Source organism: Ailuropoda melanoleuca, chromosome 2 (genome assembly GCF_002007445.2).
Source record: "Ailuropoda melanoleuca isolate Jingjing chromosome 2, ASM200744v2, whole genome shotgun sequence".
Taxonomy (NCBI): Eukaryota; Metazoa; Chordata; class Mammalia; order Carnivora; family Ursidae; genus Ailuropoda; species Ailuropoda melanoleuca.
Window position 1 is genome coordinate 147047898 of NC_048219.1, and position 19015 is coordinate 147066912.

The following is a 19015-nucleotide window of genomic DNA, read 5'->3' on the forward strand; positions in this document are numbered from 1 at the left end:
CACTTCATATTGATGCCTCCTCGAATAGAAGGACAGCCCAGCCAAGCCTGGTTGGAATTCTTGACCCCTGAAATCATGATATAATAAGATGGTTGTTATTTTAGGCCACGAGGTTTTGAGGTAGTTCGTTACGCAGATAACCGGAACAAATAGTGATGTGTTGATCTTTACACTTAAAAAGAGAATGAGGTAGAAGAAAAAAGGGGTGGGCTGATTAGAGAAGGTGAAGGGGGAGGAGCGGAAGAGAAGGAGATCATAAATGCCTTGGGCACAAATGAAAGATGGGCTAGGGATTTAGAAGACTTGGAACAAATTAAAAAAAAAATCAGAGTCACAAATTTTTATCAGGCTACACTCACGACTTGGGCTGATTTCTTAGGGATTCAGTGGGAAAAGAGCAGTAAAGTCTTGCCTCACGCAGATGCTGTGAACAGTAATGAATAAACATGACAAAAATGCTTCAAATAAGAGCTGAAAATGTTAAATATGTAAGGAGCAATCTTTGCACCTACTGAAAATCGTTCATCAGATGATTTCAAATTGAAGTGTCTCAGGAGAAAATAACTTTGAAAAACACAAACAGATTTTTACTTTTTGTACTTTTATTGAAAAGGTACATTTAAAAAAATACACAGACATTTTACCATTTACAGATTGCAGATATAGATGCTCTGAAAGAGTTCTCGCTATTTTGTTATTTTATGATACCTCTTGCCCCTGATACCACAAATATTCCAGTCTTGTTAATACCAGTTTAGAAAGGGGGGCGTGGGAGCATGACCTGCAACATATCTGGTGAACAGAAAGACAAATTGTTCAATTATAAATTTTTTATCTTCTGTACATTATTGCATTAGGGAGCCACAAAATTATGTAGCATCATTACAAATGAAAACAGGTTAAAAATGAAGAAGATAATTACGTAGAAATACATGGATTCGTTGTCTCCTTGCAGAATGCACAAGAGGTGCAAAAATGCGCAACTTAGGAAGCTCTTTTTTCTGGTTGTATACATTTGCTTAGCAACTCAAACTAGTGAGGAAGCTACAAAATAAGTTAAACAAAAATAGCAAACAGGTAGTAATTATAGCTATGTTATATGGCTTTCTAGTTCTTTTAAATATCACCAAATAAAACGTGAAATAAAGAAAATACATTACTTTATCTTTTGTTCTCTGAAAAATTCAAAGCTACTTTGCTTCCTAACATTTACACAGCAACTAAAAATGTTGAATTCAGACAAGAGATACAGAACTATTACTACACAGGATACAACAGTACTTGGGTCTAAAACAGTACACGATCCCTGTCGACAATAGTACACAGAAAAGAAAACATTGTGATCCGTTGGTAAGATGGTGTCCACAAGTGAGCACTTGTGTTCATCTATTTTTGTTCCACACTAGAATGTGCCCAGTTGGATTCCAGAGTTATTTACAGACGTGTGAGGAAGACCCTAGTTTTCAAGTCTGTCAGGAAAATATTCCTTATCATTTCTAAGCCAGATCACACCCGTGGAAAAAGAGTCAGAGAATGGTATATAGATACATTTTGTTTTGTTTTGTTTTCTGACCCATACATTTGCAAGAAACCAATGATCTCAGATACACAAATCGAGTGGGGGAGGCCGGGGGAGGGAAGAGGGGGCTAAAGCCTGGGCTGCTCAGATCCCTAAGCGGGGGAGCGGTCCCTAAAAGCACTCTTGAGCCTAGTGATTTCCTAGTCTTTGGAGTCGGGGCCGGGGCGGGGGGCCCGGGGCGCCGGGCGTCAGTAGGGCGCGAAGAGGATGGAGGCGGGCGTGGCGCGGAGGGGCCCGTGGCCCGGCCGCAGCAGCGCGGGAGGGATGGCCGGCGCCTGGAAGAGCGACGCCGACGGCCGGGGCGGCAGCGACAGCGCCGACGACACCGCCGCCGCCGCCGCCAGGGGCGAGGACAGGAAGGCCGGGGCCAGAGGCTTCATCATGTCTTTCTGGAATGCGAGTTTAGCCTGCGGAGGGAGAGAAGCGGGAACGGGGTGGGGAGAGGGTTTTGAGTGAGCACCGCGGACATCTTTTCACGACGCAGACGTTAAGAAGTGAGCTTTTAAAAATCGGGACTCTCAGAAGCCAAGAAATTATTTTCACAAAGCTGGTTTTCAGAGGCTCTTGGCCTACCTTTGCTTTGATTTGTTTCCATTTCAACTCTTTTTCGGGTGGCCTTTGCCCCTGGACACTAGGACGCGGGGGAGGGGGGCTCTCTGAATAGATAGATGCTAAAGCTATTTTGTGCCGAAGCTGCTTCTCACGAAGAAAAAGCAGACATACCCAGAAGGTTTCCTGCTTAGATAATGGAGCTCAATTTAAGACTCTGACTACTTGTAAACCACAGTGCAGCGCTGAGAGAGGTTTTCCGGGGGGAGTGCGCCTGACCCTTCACTTCTCTCTGAAGAGCTGCACTGGGTGACATAACTGGGGTTCAGGGCCTTAGGGACCTGTTAAGCGTCATGAAAACAAAGTCCGTGTACACCTCTCTCTCTGGCCACTTAAAGAGTATTCCCTGAAAAGCTAACTCCAATTTCTGTCGTTGGGAATGATTGAAGTGTGCTAGAAACGTTCTCTTTTTAAAGGAATCCCAAGGTGGAATCTTCCTGTGAAGTCAGAAATCAATCCTTAATTTCTCTCTCTTGCAATCAGGAGAAGCTTTGCACACTGGATTTGTTTAATGCAGGTAACACCTGCTTGCAGCATCAGAGGGAGGCTTTGCAGAAGCTGGGAGCATCGCCTCCAGCGGGCCAGTCCCGCTTCAACCTCAAATGGAATGCCACACTGGGCTAAGTCCCAGGGAGATTATGAAATCCATCCATCTGGGTATTTATATGACATCTATTGCTGGCGCCCCTGGGTATTTTTGCAAAGAAACTGAAAACAGCACATATCTGAGAGCAGGTAGGACAGGCTGAATACCAACATGCCTGCTAGACAGGGAAAGAGAGTAATACAAATGCCCACTTGACTTTCTGGAGAAGGAGGGGTGGAGAGGGGCCAGAAGGGGAGGAGAGGGAGAGCTCTCTAGAAAGGAGGAGGGTATTACATGGATGGAGTTTTGTTTTAGGAAAGCAAGCCCTCTTCCCAGGTTCGACACATTCCAAGATTCCTCAGGATTATTTGTCTTTGTTCCTGAGCCTTTATTTTTCTTTATATGCTAAAGAAGGTAGTCTTTTGAAAAGGTCCTGGTAAATAGGAAGGTATTAGCTCTTAAAGAGGTTCAGTTTCTCTTCCCTAAAGCAGCTGCCTTCAAGGTGTCCTACAGCAGGGACTAAGCAGTTCCTTCCAAACATCTGTCTATGAGGGCTATTGAAAATCAAAACTTTTCAGGGCCAGTTAGTCCCTAGGCCCTCCTAACCCACAGTCCCCTGCCCGAACCGGAAAGGTGGACCCACAAAACAGGTGAGCAAGTGAGCAGGTGAGGTGAACTTACTGCTAAAATGCTCGGGCTCCGCTGGAGTTTGTTGTAAGGGCTGTATTTCGGCTTCAGTGGTTTCCCTGCAACGCGATCCTTATGCCTTCGGCTAGAAATGTGCTGAAAAAAGTGTGATGCATTAGCTGAACCTAAATGTGAGCTTTATTCCATGTAAAATATATTTCCTAGATAGAGGTAGCGGGTTGCTTCATTCCCAGTTATGGGTCTGCAGTTTCGAGGTGGTGTGGATAAGATCACCACACTCTCAAAATTCAGACTTGCTCCCCACTCAGTTGTTAATGCCTTTCTTCCTTTCCTTTCTCTGTAGTACTTACCCTGCTTTGCCCGTTGTTACCATCTTGACTGATGAGTCTGTCTCCCTAACCAGATTTTGGTCTTTGAAAGACAAGACTGAACATCTTGTCTTCCAGAAGTTCTTGCTCGACTGACTATAAGCTCCAGGTTGAACGCTGTGCTCATCTAGCCCAGATCTGCCGTATAATAAAGGTGAGCAAGGATTTGGTCCTAACTTTTTCTTCCATCAGCACCGGCATATTGTATACTGTATGCATTGTATAAAGGTTAGTAAATTTATCTGTGAGCCCAGTGAGAGCCATTATATAGATTAGATACACAAGCCAGTGGTGGCCCAAACCACAGTGAATACTAATTCAGGATACATTACCTGCTTGAGTTGAATTTCTGAATTAACATGAACATCACAGATTTCACAATGAAATGTCTTGTTCTGTAGTCCTGAGCCCTTACTGCCATTCTGCATCTTTAATCTTGATCCAGGTCTAGGATAGGACTTAATTGGACCAGCCCCGTTCCGAGCTTCAACCATGGTCTTGTGTTTAGATCCTAAGACAGGAAGAGACATACAGTAAGTAAATAGCTAGTTAAGAACTGAATAGATATATGAATAGCTCTTTGTTTTCTTATCCTTGAGAAGTTTTTCAGGCTGAATTTCTCATTGCTTTTTTTTTTAATAATCATTTTAATGCTGATTATAAGCACTTTACTTATTATAAACAATCATGCTGATTATTCAACACATTTTTGTTGTAAAAAATGGGAAAACATGAGTATATTAGGGAGAAAATATGGAAAATATACAGAAACATAATAAAGGTTACCCTATATTTTCACCACTCAGAGATAACCACTGTTATCATTTTAGGTTTTTTTTTTCAGGTTTTGTTTTGTTTAGTAAAAATATGTATTTATTTTCAAAATTGGGATCATACTAGCTAAATATCCTGAAAATTTCACACAGCAAATCATATATTTTTTTAATAAGTACATTTTAATGACTGAGTAATGTATTCTCTCATGTTGGGTTACTATAATGTATTCGACGTTTCCCTACTGAGGGACTTTTAAATTGTTTCTCTTTTTTCCAAGTGTGTTGCAGTGAACATTAAGCTTAGATATTTGTCTTCATCTCTGACACTTTATTGTAATGAGTTTTGGGAAATATTAGATGCTTTTGAGAAAATAAAGAACAGAATAAGTTTTATCTCCAATTTGCTTTAAACTTTTGCCTTGCTGTTTCCAAAATTATTATATCATACTTTTCTTAAAATCACTCCTTTGAATCAAAAAAGCAGAGAAGGCACTGAACAAACGTAATGTTCGAACAACAAAAGATACGGTATTCTGCTGGGAAAAGTTGGGTTTTGTTATAAACACGATTTAAATTCAAATGATAGCTGCTAACCTGTGTTGTGCGCCTCTAGCTGTGACAGGGAGTTCACAGCCACTTTGCATAGTGAACAATACAGTAATTTTTTGGCTTTTTCTTCTTCTGATTCAGAAACAGTACTGGGAGCTCCATTTGTGCTCTTCGAGGGAGAAGCGGCCGCTCCAGGTGGCAAGGGTGCTGTGCCAGATTTGAGGAGATAGGATCCCCCTTCGGAGCCCAATGGCTGACTGCAACTGTTGACTTTTAACTTCCCTTTATCTTCTAAGAGAAATGCAGAGAGATCATATTGAAGTTTCATATATCGTATCAACACATGGAAAATTAACATAGAGGAATTAAAGATAGGAAATGGATTTCTATATATAGTTTTAATCTCCAGCAAAGATTTTAGTCCATTGAACTTGATGGAAAAAGAACTCCATGACATCAATTTCCAATATCAGCTCACCCCAAGATTATGATAACTTATGAAAAATGACTTTTTTCCTTCCACTGGTAGCAGGTAACTTTCTGAGATCCTTGAGTTGTAAATTATGCTCCAGGGAAGTCTTTAATGTATAGGAAAACCAACTTCTTTCCAAGATGAGTATATGATATGATGGTAATGTGAAATCAGTTATTAATCAATGGTAGGTTCGTTTGACTATTTATGCTTTCATTATGACATGAATATAAAGTTAAAATTCAATTTTTATACCAGGTTAGCATTTTAACTTTGAGGTGTTGGGGTAGAGGTGAGGGAAGAAACATAGTTAATTTTGGTTATGGTTAAGTTTTTGCTGCTCTTTGAATGGCAAAGCAATTTATCTAAAATACAAGATGCAAAATTTCATTCATTATACTTATGACTGCCAGTCTAAATTATAATTTTTTTTTTTCAGTAAACTCAACCCCCAACGTGGGCTCAAACTCATGACCCTGAGATCAAGAGTCACACGGTCTACTGGTTGAGCCAGCCAGGCGCCCCTAAAATCATAAGTTTTAAATAAGGACATTAACCATAACCACAATATGAGGATTAGCCAAATCATTTATAGACATCTTGGCATTTTGATCATGTAGCTACTAAATGCTTGTAATTCTCAAGGCTCACGCTGCAAGCTATAAGAAGGCTCAGAGTGACTTTAACAGAGTTCCACTCTTCAGGGTCCATTTGCTATTCAAGACAGGTTCTGTTCAGCGGCTCCTTTGGGAAAGAAACTGGAACTTCATAGGCAACAGCCCCGTCCATCACACATTTAAGCTGAGTAGAGCTGGTGCTCTTAGAAAATGTCTATTGATGTACTGATAAACTTTTATTAAGAGGGGAAGGAAATTAAAACTGAAAACTTATTTGTTAATTGTCCTAGCTAATTTGGAACTGTGTACCATGGGCCTGGATCCCCAAGAGGGAAGGAGTGACTGGGGGAACAGCAAAATGATGGTATGTGTCTGTTCTGCAGATGGGGCAAAGCCAAAGTTTTCATATGTCTCAAAGAATAATGGGAGATCATATTTCTTCCTGTTTGATTTAGGGATCAACAGTTAATTTCCATCCCTTTTCCTACATTGGATCCATCCAGGTCAAAGACTAGCAGGGATTCTATAGACGAATTCCAGATCTGGATGGTGTTTGGAATAAGTACATGCTCAGATCCCTTTTTTATCCTTGGGTTTCACAATTTATATTCCATTTCAGCAAGTTTATTAAAACTTCAGGATGCCATGAAGTATGATGGAAAAGATCTTAGAGTTTTACTAAACTGACCTCTGTAGTATGAGAGAAGGAAATAAAATCAATCTTCCTAAATGGTAACAGTAAGCAAATTAGATTGAAGATTATGTCAAGCTTGGAACTCTTTCATCTGTAAGGATCCCTCAGAGTGATTTTACAATATTATAGAACTCACAAAGCAGTGAAATAATTCAGTAATCTTAATATTTGCACCTATGGAATTACTCAGTTTCTTGTGATGGAAACTCAAGTTATTGCATAGTAAAATCTTTGCTTCAAACGTTTCATATTTCATATAAATTTCACCTAAAGAATCTGACCTGTTTTAGTCATTTACTCCTTCTGTCTCTTATTTGTATTTATTTTATTGTCCCTTATATTGATTTCCCTCATATACACTTATATTTATATAGAACGTTACAATTTACAAAGTGCCATCACTTACATTATCTTATTATCTCTCACAACAAACTTGTGAAATAGGTAAGGCTGAAAATAATTATTCCCATCTTAAAGATGAGAAAACTCAGGCTCATCAAAATTGAATAATGTCCCACAGATTAGTAGGTGGCATAAATGAGCATGATGTTTTCTCTAACTATTCACTGGGTAGTGTATTAATCTTCCTGCACAAAGGGTGAACTTCATATGGCATTAACATTATAAAAGGCATACAGTGGTCACTGGAGATGTGATAAAGCTGTTGCTTTCTTTAGTTTTGAAGCATATTTGCCTTAAATGAAAATATCTAGCCTGTTCAACAACCATCTGATTCAGAGAAGACGGACAGAATTATCTTTTTCTCTCTATTCCTATTTCTTTAAGAAAAATGCAACAGATTTCCTTTCTGTAGCTCCTTTTCAAAAGAGGTCATTTATTCATTAACAAATGAATATTAACAAAATACTAATTGCTGACAATGTGCTAGACACTGAAGAGAATAATAAAGTAGGTATAGACTAAGAAAATAGAAGTTTAGCAGGGAAAATGAGATAGTCACTCAGAGATCTCTAATTTATGACAGAAATTGTTAAGAGGCATGGGAGCATGGAGCAGGAAATGATTTCTTCTGGTTAGGAAGAAAGAGACATTCTTCATAAAGGAAGTGGTATTTCGGCCAGGTTTTGAAGGTGAGATTTAGATAAGCATAATGAGGTGAGAAGGAGTAGGAAGTGAATGGTTAGAGGTGGAAACATGAGGAAATGCTTAGGTGTTAGAAAGCTTGGGGTTTGCTTGCTGAATACCTGCTAGCTCAGCATAGATGATGGCAACAGGTGTAACGAGGGGTATTATTATAAAGGTGAGTTGAATCAGACGGTAAAGAGTATCTTAAAACTCATAAAATGGATACTAAGGGAGGCCATTTTCCTTTAAAAATATTAAGAGACACGGTATTCTTACATAAATTATGTTTTACTTTTTATCCTCTAGATAGGCCAGAGACTTAATCTTTGTGAATACAGGGATAAATTTTGACTTTGAAAACGTGTAAATGGTTCCATCATATTCAGGAAATTCTGCCATTGGATTGATACTGGCTAGTCAATAAAGCAGATCCTAGAATCACCCATACAATAATATATTAAAATTTTGGCATTCTTTCTGGATGTACGAATTTATAAGCTTCAAAGCCTAATTTTATTATTTCTCATTTTAATTGCTTTACATTTTTATCAAAATCCATTCTGTTATTTTTCTTTTCTTGTTGGCATTATTTAAAGCCTTGATATTTTGTGTATTTGAAAGTTTAATGAATGTACTGTTTACTTCTGTTTCTTTTAATAAAGATACATGTCATCTGGAACTTCTGGTTAATGTGAATTCCATTTTCAAGTATTCCTTCACCTAGTGTTAATTAGCAGGTCTTCTGACTGTCTTCATTATTTTCTGATTACTCAAACGCCTTTTTTTAGGTTTTATCCTACAAGACTTTGAAGCAAAATTTGCTTAGCTACCTCAGAACTGCCCTTTGCAACAAATATCTGTAATTTATGCATCCAAGTGAATTTAATTCTTCAAAGTAGCTGTTGTGGAAGGTTCCACATTGATTTACTTGTTTTCTGAAGTTCTAAGCATTTTGAAAACCTCCCATTTTGGAACTGTTTTCATATCTAGTTGATAAATCATGTGAAGGAAATCAGTCTTCAATATTTATTCGTCACAGTTATTTTTACTCCAAAACTTTACTCAGATTAACCCACCTCTTCATCAAACTTAGCGCTATATTACTCAAACACAGCTTCCAAGGACTAATAAACTAACACAGAAGATGAAAAGAACATGCCAGGAGTTCTGGAAGCAGTTTTCAGAAACTAATCCTGTTGCTAACTAGAAGACTCATGTCCATATATGGGTCTTAATTTAAGAACAATCAAAATAATATTATAACTACATTGTAGGTCTTATATTTCAAAGTAGAACTTTGGAAGCTATAATCCAATTTTTCCACTTACAAGGTTTACTCTTTAGTTTAATGTTAATCCAATTTTTCCACTTACAAGGTTTACTCTTTAGTTTAATGTTACTAATAGAATTTTTTTCTAACCAGGTTTCAATGGTTGAATAACAGATACATATTTTATGTAATAAATTTATGTTCAGTGTTAGAAAATAAAGTCAGACGAAATTTTTAAAAAAATCCCCCATGATTCCATCACTTAAAATAAAATTTTTCTGTAAAGCACCAGATGGTAAAAATATATTAAGCTTTGTAGGCCATACTGTTTTTGTTACAACTACTAAGTTTGCTATTATAGCAGGAAAGCAGCCACCAGCATGACTGTGATCTAATAAAACTTTATTTACAAAAATAGCAGCTTAGATTTAGCCCACAGGCAGTAGTTTGCCAACACTTGACCTGGATTATTATGATGATAACTGTTACTTCACACTATTTACACAATATACGTGAATAGACAGAAACATGAGGTCACTAACATTTTTCAATTACCAATAAATCAAGAATATCTTTCCATGTCAGTAAATGTAGAGTTGGATCATGATTTATAACAAATGATATTTACTTATGTGGATGCACTATAATTTATTCAACTAATCCTCTTTGATATTTGGTTTATTTCTGGTTTGCACTTTTACCATGTTAAAAAGATACAGAATAGGAGTTTGGTTGCCTCAGAATGAAGGATGCAAGCCCAAACTGAAAGCAATTGGCTTCAAGTATCTCAGCATCTTAGAGTAAGTCCCCAAGGACAGCCCGAGACACAAACGTGTAGCATTTCTAAGAGGTAGTAGAACTTATCCTGCTACTAACACCCTATCATGCACTTCCCTAGACTACCTAAGGATCTGAGGACTCACTGGCATCATGAGCTTCTGTCCTGGTTGGGTGCTTCGGAATCCAGCTAAAGTAGTAAAACCAGAAGTGCACATAAGAAGGGACACTGGCATTTTATCTTCCAGTCTGACAACTTCTGATCTTAGTCATCTGTCCCTCATACCAGGTGAAGTAGGAGAAAGGAAGGTTGGGGTCATTGGAGCTGGACCAAGAAAGGTCAGAAGTTGAAGGATCTATAATCTGAGTTTGTCATGCCAAGGTTGAATGAGTTTTCTTTGGGTCAATAGGACATCTTAAAAGGCAGTCAGATTTGAGCCTTGTTATCGGTAACTGACAAGAAGGCTGATCACCAGGATCTTGGCAGCAAGAAGCTGAGGAGTGGACTTCTCTGGTGGCAGGAGATGCGGAAGGATTGGAAAAACCACATGAAGACCTTATACCTTAAACATGGTCCTCCAGAGAGAGACAGCATCTGGACACCTGCCATGTCATTAAGTACAAAAACATTTGCCCTTTCTTCTCTAGTTCCTCCTCCTATCCCTAACAATTGGAAAGGGCAAGCACTAGAAATTATAGGGTGGGGAGGAAGGGAAGATCAGACTATGCCCCTTCCCATGGTCCAACCTGAGCCAGGAAGAAGGAAGTGTTCAGTTGGATAAGAGCCTAGAGTTTCAATAAGACCAGGCTTTCTGATATCTGATGTCTCTGAAAAATGAGAAAGGGATATTCAACAGAGGAAACAGGCAATCATGTACATACTCCACTGAATTCATATATTCAGTAATCAGCTTTATAAATGCATTGTATATAGACATCCCTGTATACCTGCCTAATAATTTCCTCAGGACCTAAACTTTGAAGGCGAATTGCTGGCACAAAGAGCATTTACATTTTCAAACTTGTGACGCACATTGCCAAATTGTGCCCCAGAATGGTTACACAAATTAATACTCTCAAAGCTCTCTGTCTGTAGGAGAGTGCCAGCTTCTCTGTACATTTATCAGCCAAATTATCCATTGCCTTTGCCAATCTGACAGAGGAAATATAGTACCTCATTGTTAATTTGATTTGCATTTTTTTATATTAAAGGGGTTGAACATGTTTTCATAGGATTAATGATGATTTGTGTTTCAAAGTAATTTTTAAAAATAATTCATAATTCTGAAAGGGAGCAAACTCTTGAACGAAATGCATTTTTGACAGTTAAAAAAATTTTACCCATAGTAAGAAGTAAACTTTACCATAATGACAAGCTTTCTCTCGACACAACTAGTAATGTTGTTTGGAGCATAGTTCTTAAAAGCTGAATTCAGAGGCTCAATACTATTTAGGGAAGCTTGCTTTTATGTAAAGCAACAAATTGGCCTAATGACTGCTCCAGGAAGTTACATCTTACAGAGATAGTAGAAGTAATAATAATAATCCCAAATCAGTAGCTGACATGAATCGAATACTTACTGCAGACCAAACACTGTGTTAAAAACTTATATTCATTATCTCATTTATTTGTCTTATACACTAATGTGGTAGTTACTGTTACTGTCTGTACCACTTAATTTCTTTTTTTCCTGAGGTATAAGTTATATACTGTAAAGTACATAAAGTTTAATGAATTTATACGTATGCATACATGTGTTGAAACAGGAGATACAAGACATATAGGAAATACAAGATCAAGATACTGATACGTAAGATATAAAGCTATAAATGTTTCCACCATCTGAGAGGGCTCCCCTGAACTTCCAATTAGTTGATACTCCCCCTCCCTCCAAGGTAACCACCATTCTCATCTCTATCAACTTAGATGAGTTTTGCCTATTCTTGAACTTCATAGAAGTATAATCACACAGTATATATTCTTTTGTGTCTGGATTCTTTCACTCAACACTATGTCTATGAGATTCATCCATGTTGCCATACCTAGAACTTTGTTTCTAAGAGCTGAAGAGTATTCCATTGTATGACTATGCCACCGTTATCTATTTTACTACTGATAAACATTTGGGATATTTTCAGTTTTGGGCTAGCTATTTTGAATAACGTAAGAATAAACGTTCTTACATGTGTTGCTGGTAGACAACAATACTCATTTATGTTCAATATATATACATGGGAGTGGAGTTGCTGGGCCATTAGGTATATAGATCTGTCTATCATCTTTCTCTCTCTCTGTGTCTCTATTGAGCTTTAGTAGATTCTAAAGACAGTTTTCCAAAATGGTTGTGATTCATACTCTCACCAGCCTCGCGTGAGAATTCCAGCTGTTGTACACCGTCTGCAACACACGGTATCAGTACTGTCAGTCCTTTCAGTTTTAGCCATTCAGGTGGAGGTGTCTCATTGAGGTTTTCACTTGTATTTCCCTACTAACTAAAGGTACTGAATACCTTTGCCTATTTTTATTGGCCGATTATATACCTTCCTTTGTGAAGTGCTTGGTCAAATCTCATGTTATTGTTGTTATTGTTGTTGTTTTTTAAGTTCAGAAAAGTGCTCAGGAAACCAAGGCCACAAATTTAACAGAATTCTTTGTGCTTTCTGAGGTCACTGAAATATACTGCTTGTCACTTCTTTTACAATTAAATCTTCCTTTTTATACTTAATATTTCACTAAAAAGAATTAGCAACAGAGGCATGCAGTGAAAAGGCAGCTGGTCATATTCTTTCCTGTATTCACAAGCACCTTATCCAACATCTCATTACTATTCCAAAAAACAAAGCAATGCCCGCATTACTGCTTAACACTCATTAAACCAAGTTAGCTCACTTTGATAAGGAATTCTGAAATCATTCTCCTCTGTGTTATCTTCCCACTTTCTGAGTAATGAGAAATTAATGGGTGTCAGTCACAGTACGTACTTCCCTACCAGTTGTGCAGTCTTGTGAGAAATAAAGCTATAGGGCCCGTGGGGCTCTGTATCAGACCCAAAAAACCAAAAAACAAACAAACAAACAAAACAAAAAAACCCTCCCCAAACCCCTAAAACACTGCAAACCTGTCTGCTTGTTGATTGGTGTGCTGTAGAAGACTTCCTAACCCTTTGCTTCTTTGTCCCTTCCTTGTCTACACACTTGACACCGTAAAAGTGACAGAAACCACCAACTGATGACAGATATTTTAAAGTTTAAAGTGGAACTGCATTCAGAAAGTTAATGATATGTGCGTGTGGGGGGAAGCAGCAGCACGCAAGCTGCAAGGTGAATAAGCCAATTTGGTACCTTGGGCTCTTTGCCAAACAAAATGTAGTAAGAGACGTACAGATGCACGAGCATCACTCTGTTGGTGGATGAACAAAGAAAGGGCATTCATTTCTAGTGTAACAGGTCTGCACCTGTCTAAAGGAGCAGGAAGAAAAGACCAACGCTGCAGATAATAATCAGATACGACAGTCGGTTACCCGCTTTTATTTATTAAATGATTTCCTGAAAGGTATGTGCAAAAAGATCTTGGAAAATTTGGTAATAATTTGAATGCACTATTTAAAAGAGGTTTTTTTTTTTTCAAATTTAAATTTTACTGAGTTAACACACAGTGGAATATTGGTTTCTGGAGTAGAATTCAGTGATTCATCACTTACAAACAACACCCATTGCTCATCACAAGTGCCCTCCTTAATCCCCGTCACCCATCTAGCTAATCCCCTGGCCACCTCCCTCTATCAACCCTCAGTTGGTTTTCTATTGTTAACCATCTCTAACAGTTTGTTTCCCTCTCTCCTTTTTTTAAAGAGATTTTTGAAAGCATGGCTCTCTTGGCAATGCAATAACCACATATCCTTATTTTAAAATTTTATAATATTACAGATGAGATTTGCTTAAATTCAAAACATATATAGTGAAAACTTGTATCTGAAGAACAGGTCGATAAGTTAGACAAACAAAGGGGAAAACAGTGATTCTCTAAGGGGAATAAACACAGTCAGTCAGCTTCCTCCTGGAAGATTTATCCTTCTTAAGTTCCCTACCAATATTGCCAACCTCTCCTCAGCAAACATCTGGTGTCCTGTTTTTTACAGAAATGAGGAAGTGGGATGAGTTTTCCCTGATGTTACATTTTCTTCCGTTTGCACCTTTTTTCTTCACATCTCTGAGGAAAAGGTACATGTTTCTACCTGTCTTTTACTTTTCTCTCTTTCCTGTAGTTCTGGCTACTTTCTTTCTACTGGGTTCTTTCTTTCTGTTTACAAAATGCTGAAACTCCCATGTTCCAAAAGTCATTCCCTGACTTGGTTCACTCCTGGAGTCTTCCACCTGCTTCCCTTTGGTGCAGAACTTGAAGCGCTCATGCGAAGTGGCTCTTCTACTTCCTGTCTTCCTGTGTATCCTCACCCTCCTGCAAAACCAATGGTCTCTCTTCAGTCTTCTCTTGTGTTGGGCCAAGTTCCTTCTTGAAATGCTTTTCCCCCTTGATGTCGACAGACGCTGGCCTTGCCTGGTTTTCCGTCAACCTCTGCAACAGTCCCCTTCACCAGCTCTTCTTTCGCTTGCCCCTAGTGTTGGCATTCCTCAAGATGGCGCTCTTGTCCTCTTCCGATGTTTATATGTTCGAATTCACTCTAATAACTTCTACCACATTGACATAGATTCCAAATCTGTAGGTGAAATCTCTACCTTCCTCACAGGTTCAAGATTCTTTCCCCCTAATAGTCTGTGGGACATCTATTTTAGATGTTTCGTGGGTATTTCAAACTCAACCTAGTACTGAATGAATGATCTCCACCTAGCGGCCCTTCCAAGTAGTCCCCTTATAAATCAATGACATTACTAGTTGTACATTGGAACTGTGAGCAATAACTCTTGAATTCTTCCTTCTCCTACCTTAAATGTTTAATGAATGACTTAAGTTTATTAATACTATCTTTTAAATATTTCTTCTATCAGCCTTATTCAATCTTTATCCAGCAGACATTTCTTCAGCATTTACTATGTGTCACTGCCTCATTTCAGGCCCACGTTCTCTCTGAATTACCATTAAACTTCTTTCTAGATCTTGCTACTTCTAGTCCCGAAGCTCACCTCCTCCCTCCTTTTCTTTGCCTATGCTCTTATAATCCCCTTTATATAATTATATTTTGATCTTGCATTAACTCTATTTTTTTTCCACAGTTAAAATTATTACCAGGGTAGAGAGATTCTTGAGTCCTGCAACAACGTCCTAATTCATCTTTGTGCCCAGTGTACAGAAAGCCATAGGTGGGCAATCAATATGTTGAAATAAGGAATGTTCAATTCAGTGCAGTGCCTTTTAGCCTCACAGGTCAAAATACTAGAAATTCACTCTTAATGGCTGAATGATAAAGTGAAATAAACACAGAGAGAACAGACATTTCCGCTGTTGATTATGTAAAATACTTTTATCATTGTTGTTGCAGGTATATAAGTAATCAATATTTAATGTCATTTGAAGTTGAAGTAATTCTCTTAAGAATGGGTCTTCTTGACATTTACTAGGATAGAGTCATAACAACAAGTACGTTGTGCCAGGTCCAATATTTTGATTTGCTAAAATGAACAAACCTATAGATTTTATTATCTTCTTTAGCAGGAATCCTACATAAGCTTACATAGAAACAATAAGCATGTACCTAGGCCAGAAAAATCTAAAGCACATGTGAAAACAAAATATCATCAAAGGATAGCCCATGCTCTTTGCCACTAAACTGATAACCTGTTGTCATGGCAAGGTTTCAGTCATAGCAACACCGTGGTTCTTACGTTTGGAGATTCATCAGAGATCTGTAGCTCAACAAGCCACTTTGGCAATGATGTAAGCAGTCATTAACAAATAACATCCCAGTATATTGATCTGTGTTATTGACAGTTACATGATTGATATATTTATGCAATAATATTCCTTAAGAAATTCCAAGTACTAGGACTTATGCCATAATTTAATTTTCTCCACCCTTTTAGGAATAAATGTCTATTGCTGAAGGTGTCATTTTGCAGGTTTTGTATCTTCGTGACGATACCACTCGTGGCCTACCCAGATCTCCAAGGCACGTAACCTTTATGCCACATGGCCTGAGATTGACCTAGTACACTTGGAGTCCTCTAGCCACCATTTAGCTACTTCCAACAAGATTCCTCATTTAGATTTGATCTAATCCCAGATGTCCTCAAACATTACCCAACATAGTATAGGCTGGTTTATCTCACAACATCTACTAGGTTAGTCAACTTGTTTTATTAGTCACAGGACTTCTTGTTGGAAAATGTCTGATCGCAATGCCTCACTTGAGCATGAACTGCTAAACAACCTTTGGAAACAAAAAGTTCTCTATATGACTTATGCCATTTTGCAGGTGTGGAAAACAAAACAGAGTACTTATCTGACAAGCCCAGAGACACAAGTAGCCAAGGACAGACACAGAAATTAAAGCTAGTTTTTAAAATTCTCAGAGCGCTCAAATATCAAACATTAGGTCAACTGATGCCAGTGGGGTCCTTCACATCTAATGCTGCATTACCATGCCTCCAGCTAAATCCCAGAAACCCTGCCTCTTCAAGCACCGTTGATCACTGTGAAGCTTGCTAACTCCTAATTAACTATGTTTATGTCTGATTTTCATATCTCGGCCTTTAGACTAATCCTGGAAGCAGGGAAAATTGTCTATAAAACTGACTCTTCACTGAATCAGAATCTATATGTCTTTATATTTTTTAAAGATTTTATTTATTTGACAGAGAGAGAGAGTGCACACGCTCACTGAGGGAAGGGCAGAGGGACAGAAGCTGGGGGAGCAGCAGGCAGAGGGAGGGGTAGGAGCAGGCTCCCCGCTGAGCAGAGAGCCCTATGCGGGGTGATTCCCGGCTTGATCCCAGCATGCTGGGATCCTGACCTGAGCCGAAGGCAGAGGCTTAACTGACTCAGCCACCCAGGTGCCTCTATAGGTCCTTACTTTAAAAAAACAAAAAGCTTATTTATTTGAATTAACTTAGGACGCATGAAAGTTTGGTGACAAATTTTGTAAGTTCAAAGCAGGCCCTGTACTGTCATTTTCTGCCAGGCTGCGATCCTGAGTCAGGATATCCTGCTCTTTCCATTTGAAAGCCTATGTCAGTTGGGGTCTGGCCACTGGGCTATACCCTGCAGTGATTTTGTGGTCCAATGAAATGATAGTCATTGCCTAGCTCTGCATGACAACTGCCCTATCGTCCTTCATGCCACTTTTTTGGGGAGCAGAAGCTGCCAGTCTCACACTCAGATAAAACAGTGGCATCTCCAAGTATCTCCCTGTAGAAGCTGGCAGCCCACATGCTGTACCAATGAGCTGGCACTGATTCTGGTGAACCTGTCACTTTTCTAAGGGAGCACAAAAGAGGGCTTGTTTGCTAGAGTTGGAATCTAATGAACAGCTTTCTCCTATTTTGTGTAGTTTTCCAGCCATTTGACTTGTACAATAGAGAAATCATATTTCAACTTCTTCAGGTTGAAAAATTGCCCCTCTTCCGATTTGTCACTGAGAGATGTGAAACCGTTATTTCCGAGGCAGCTTTATTATGGAAAAGAGAATATGTAACTCCTGTCACTCAAATCAAGTCCCTCAGGGAGTAGGTCCAGTAACAATTCAAAAGCCGGGACTAAGATTAAAAACTAATTTTCTAGGTTGAATGAGGAACAGGTTCTTTTCCTTCTAAATGAATGGCCCTTTACAGAGGAAACATCGATTCACAGGTATAAGGAAAAACATTTGAGTTCTGCTGCTCCCACTTCTTCCCTCTGTAGATATAGAATTGAGGGGTTAGTTTTGAAACTCCAGGTAGACTGACAAGGGAAGGGTCAGCCCGAGAGGTATTGAGGACATTGAGTCTTTCATCATCTAAAAAATGTATCTTTATTTAATAGAGAAAATAAAAAAAAATTACTTTCTGCAAAGAACTCATTGCCTCAGCCTGCTCCAGGGAGATGGGTGTGGGCTGCCACTCTTTATGGACCCAACGGGGCACTGCGTGTCCTAAGGAGACTGCAGACATTCAGGGGCTAGACTGTCAAGTTTAAGAAAGCTACTAATCCTTTAAAAAATATATTGCTAAAAGCCAATCATACTTTGACATTTTGAATCTAGCATTTGTGCCCAAATTCACTCTGCTGCTTTACTAAGAAACTCTCAAAGGTGGCTTTCTATTAAGGCCTATGGATTGCAGGAGAAAGTCTGTTGATCACAGAGAGTCTCCTTTAAAAAGTGATGTCAATTCAAGAGGCCTGGACACCCAGAGGGGTTCGTCTAGAGGTTCTCATCATCTAGATCCCTTAGGAATACTGTGACATGGTGGGCTTTATGGTTACAAGTTTCTTTCCCACCTATCGGTGCCCTGAGATACGTAAACTCATCAAGTCACTGGAAGTTATTATGCAAATAGCACAGTATATGGAAATAGAGAAAAAAAAAACAACCCATAAGCCTCCCACACTAAGCAGAATTTTTAACCTGGGGGGTGGTCTATAGACTCCCAAGGGACCCATGAGTTCACAGGATCCATGAACTTGGGTGGAAAAAAGAAATGTTATCTTTATTTTCATTTATCTCTGATTGAAATTTAGGATTTTCTTCAATTACAAATGAAGACAAAAAACTCTAGCAGTCTTAACAGTACCTGCAACTCTGTCCACCAACAGAAATAATATTTTCATCAGATATTACAGTTGTCATAAAAAGCTTGAAAGGCTGTTTATGCCTCACATTACTTCAAAATTATTGTTGATATTGGACCTGTTGCTAGATCTTATTTAACGCATTATTGCTATGTTACCATGTCATCATAAAAATTTGACAAACTATATTCGGGATGGTTGGCTTTCTTTGTAAAACTATTACGTTTCATTTTATGGATTTAAAAACATCCTTCTGAGGGGCGCC

The 19015-nt window shown here is 38.7% G+C and overlaps 1 protein-coding gene across 1 annotated transcript in view; it reads right to left on the reverse strand.

The window, feature by feature from the left end:
* Nucleotides 1–628: 628 nt before the first annotated feature.
* The window catches only part of ZNF385B (zinc finger protein 385B), a 313747-nt gene continuing 295360 nt past the window's right edge, over nt 629–19015 (reverse strand). Inside the window, exons 7-10 of the mRNA XM_034654810.1 lie at nt 5161–5406; nt 4123–4301; nt 3456–3557; nt 629–1986 (exon numbers count right to left, since the gene is read on the reverse strand). Of these exons, the coding sequence (XP_034510701.1) occupies nt 1768–1986; nt 3456–3557; nt 4123–4301; nt 5161–5406 (746 nt within the window). The 3' untranslated portion in view covers nt 629–1767. The remainder of the gene's footprint in view (nt 1987–3455; nt 3558–4122; nt 4302–5160; nt 5407–19015) is intronic.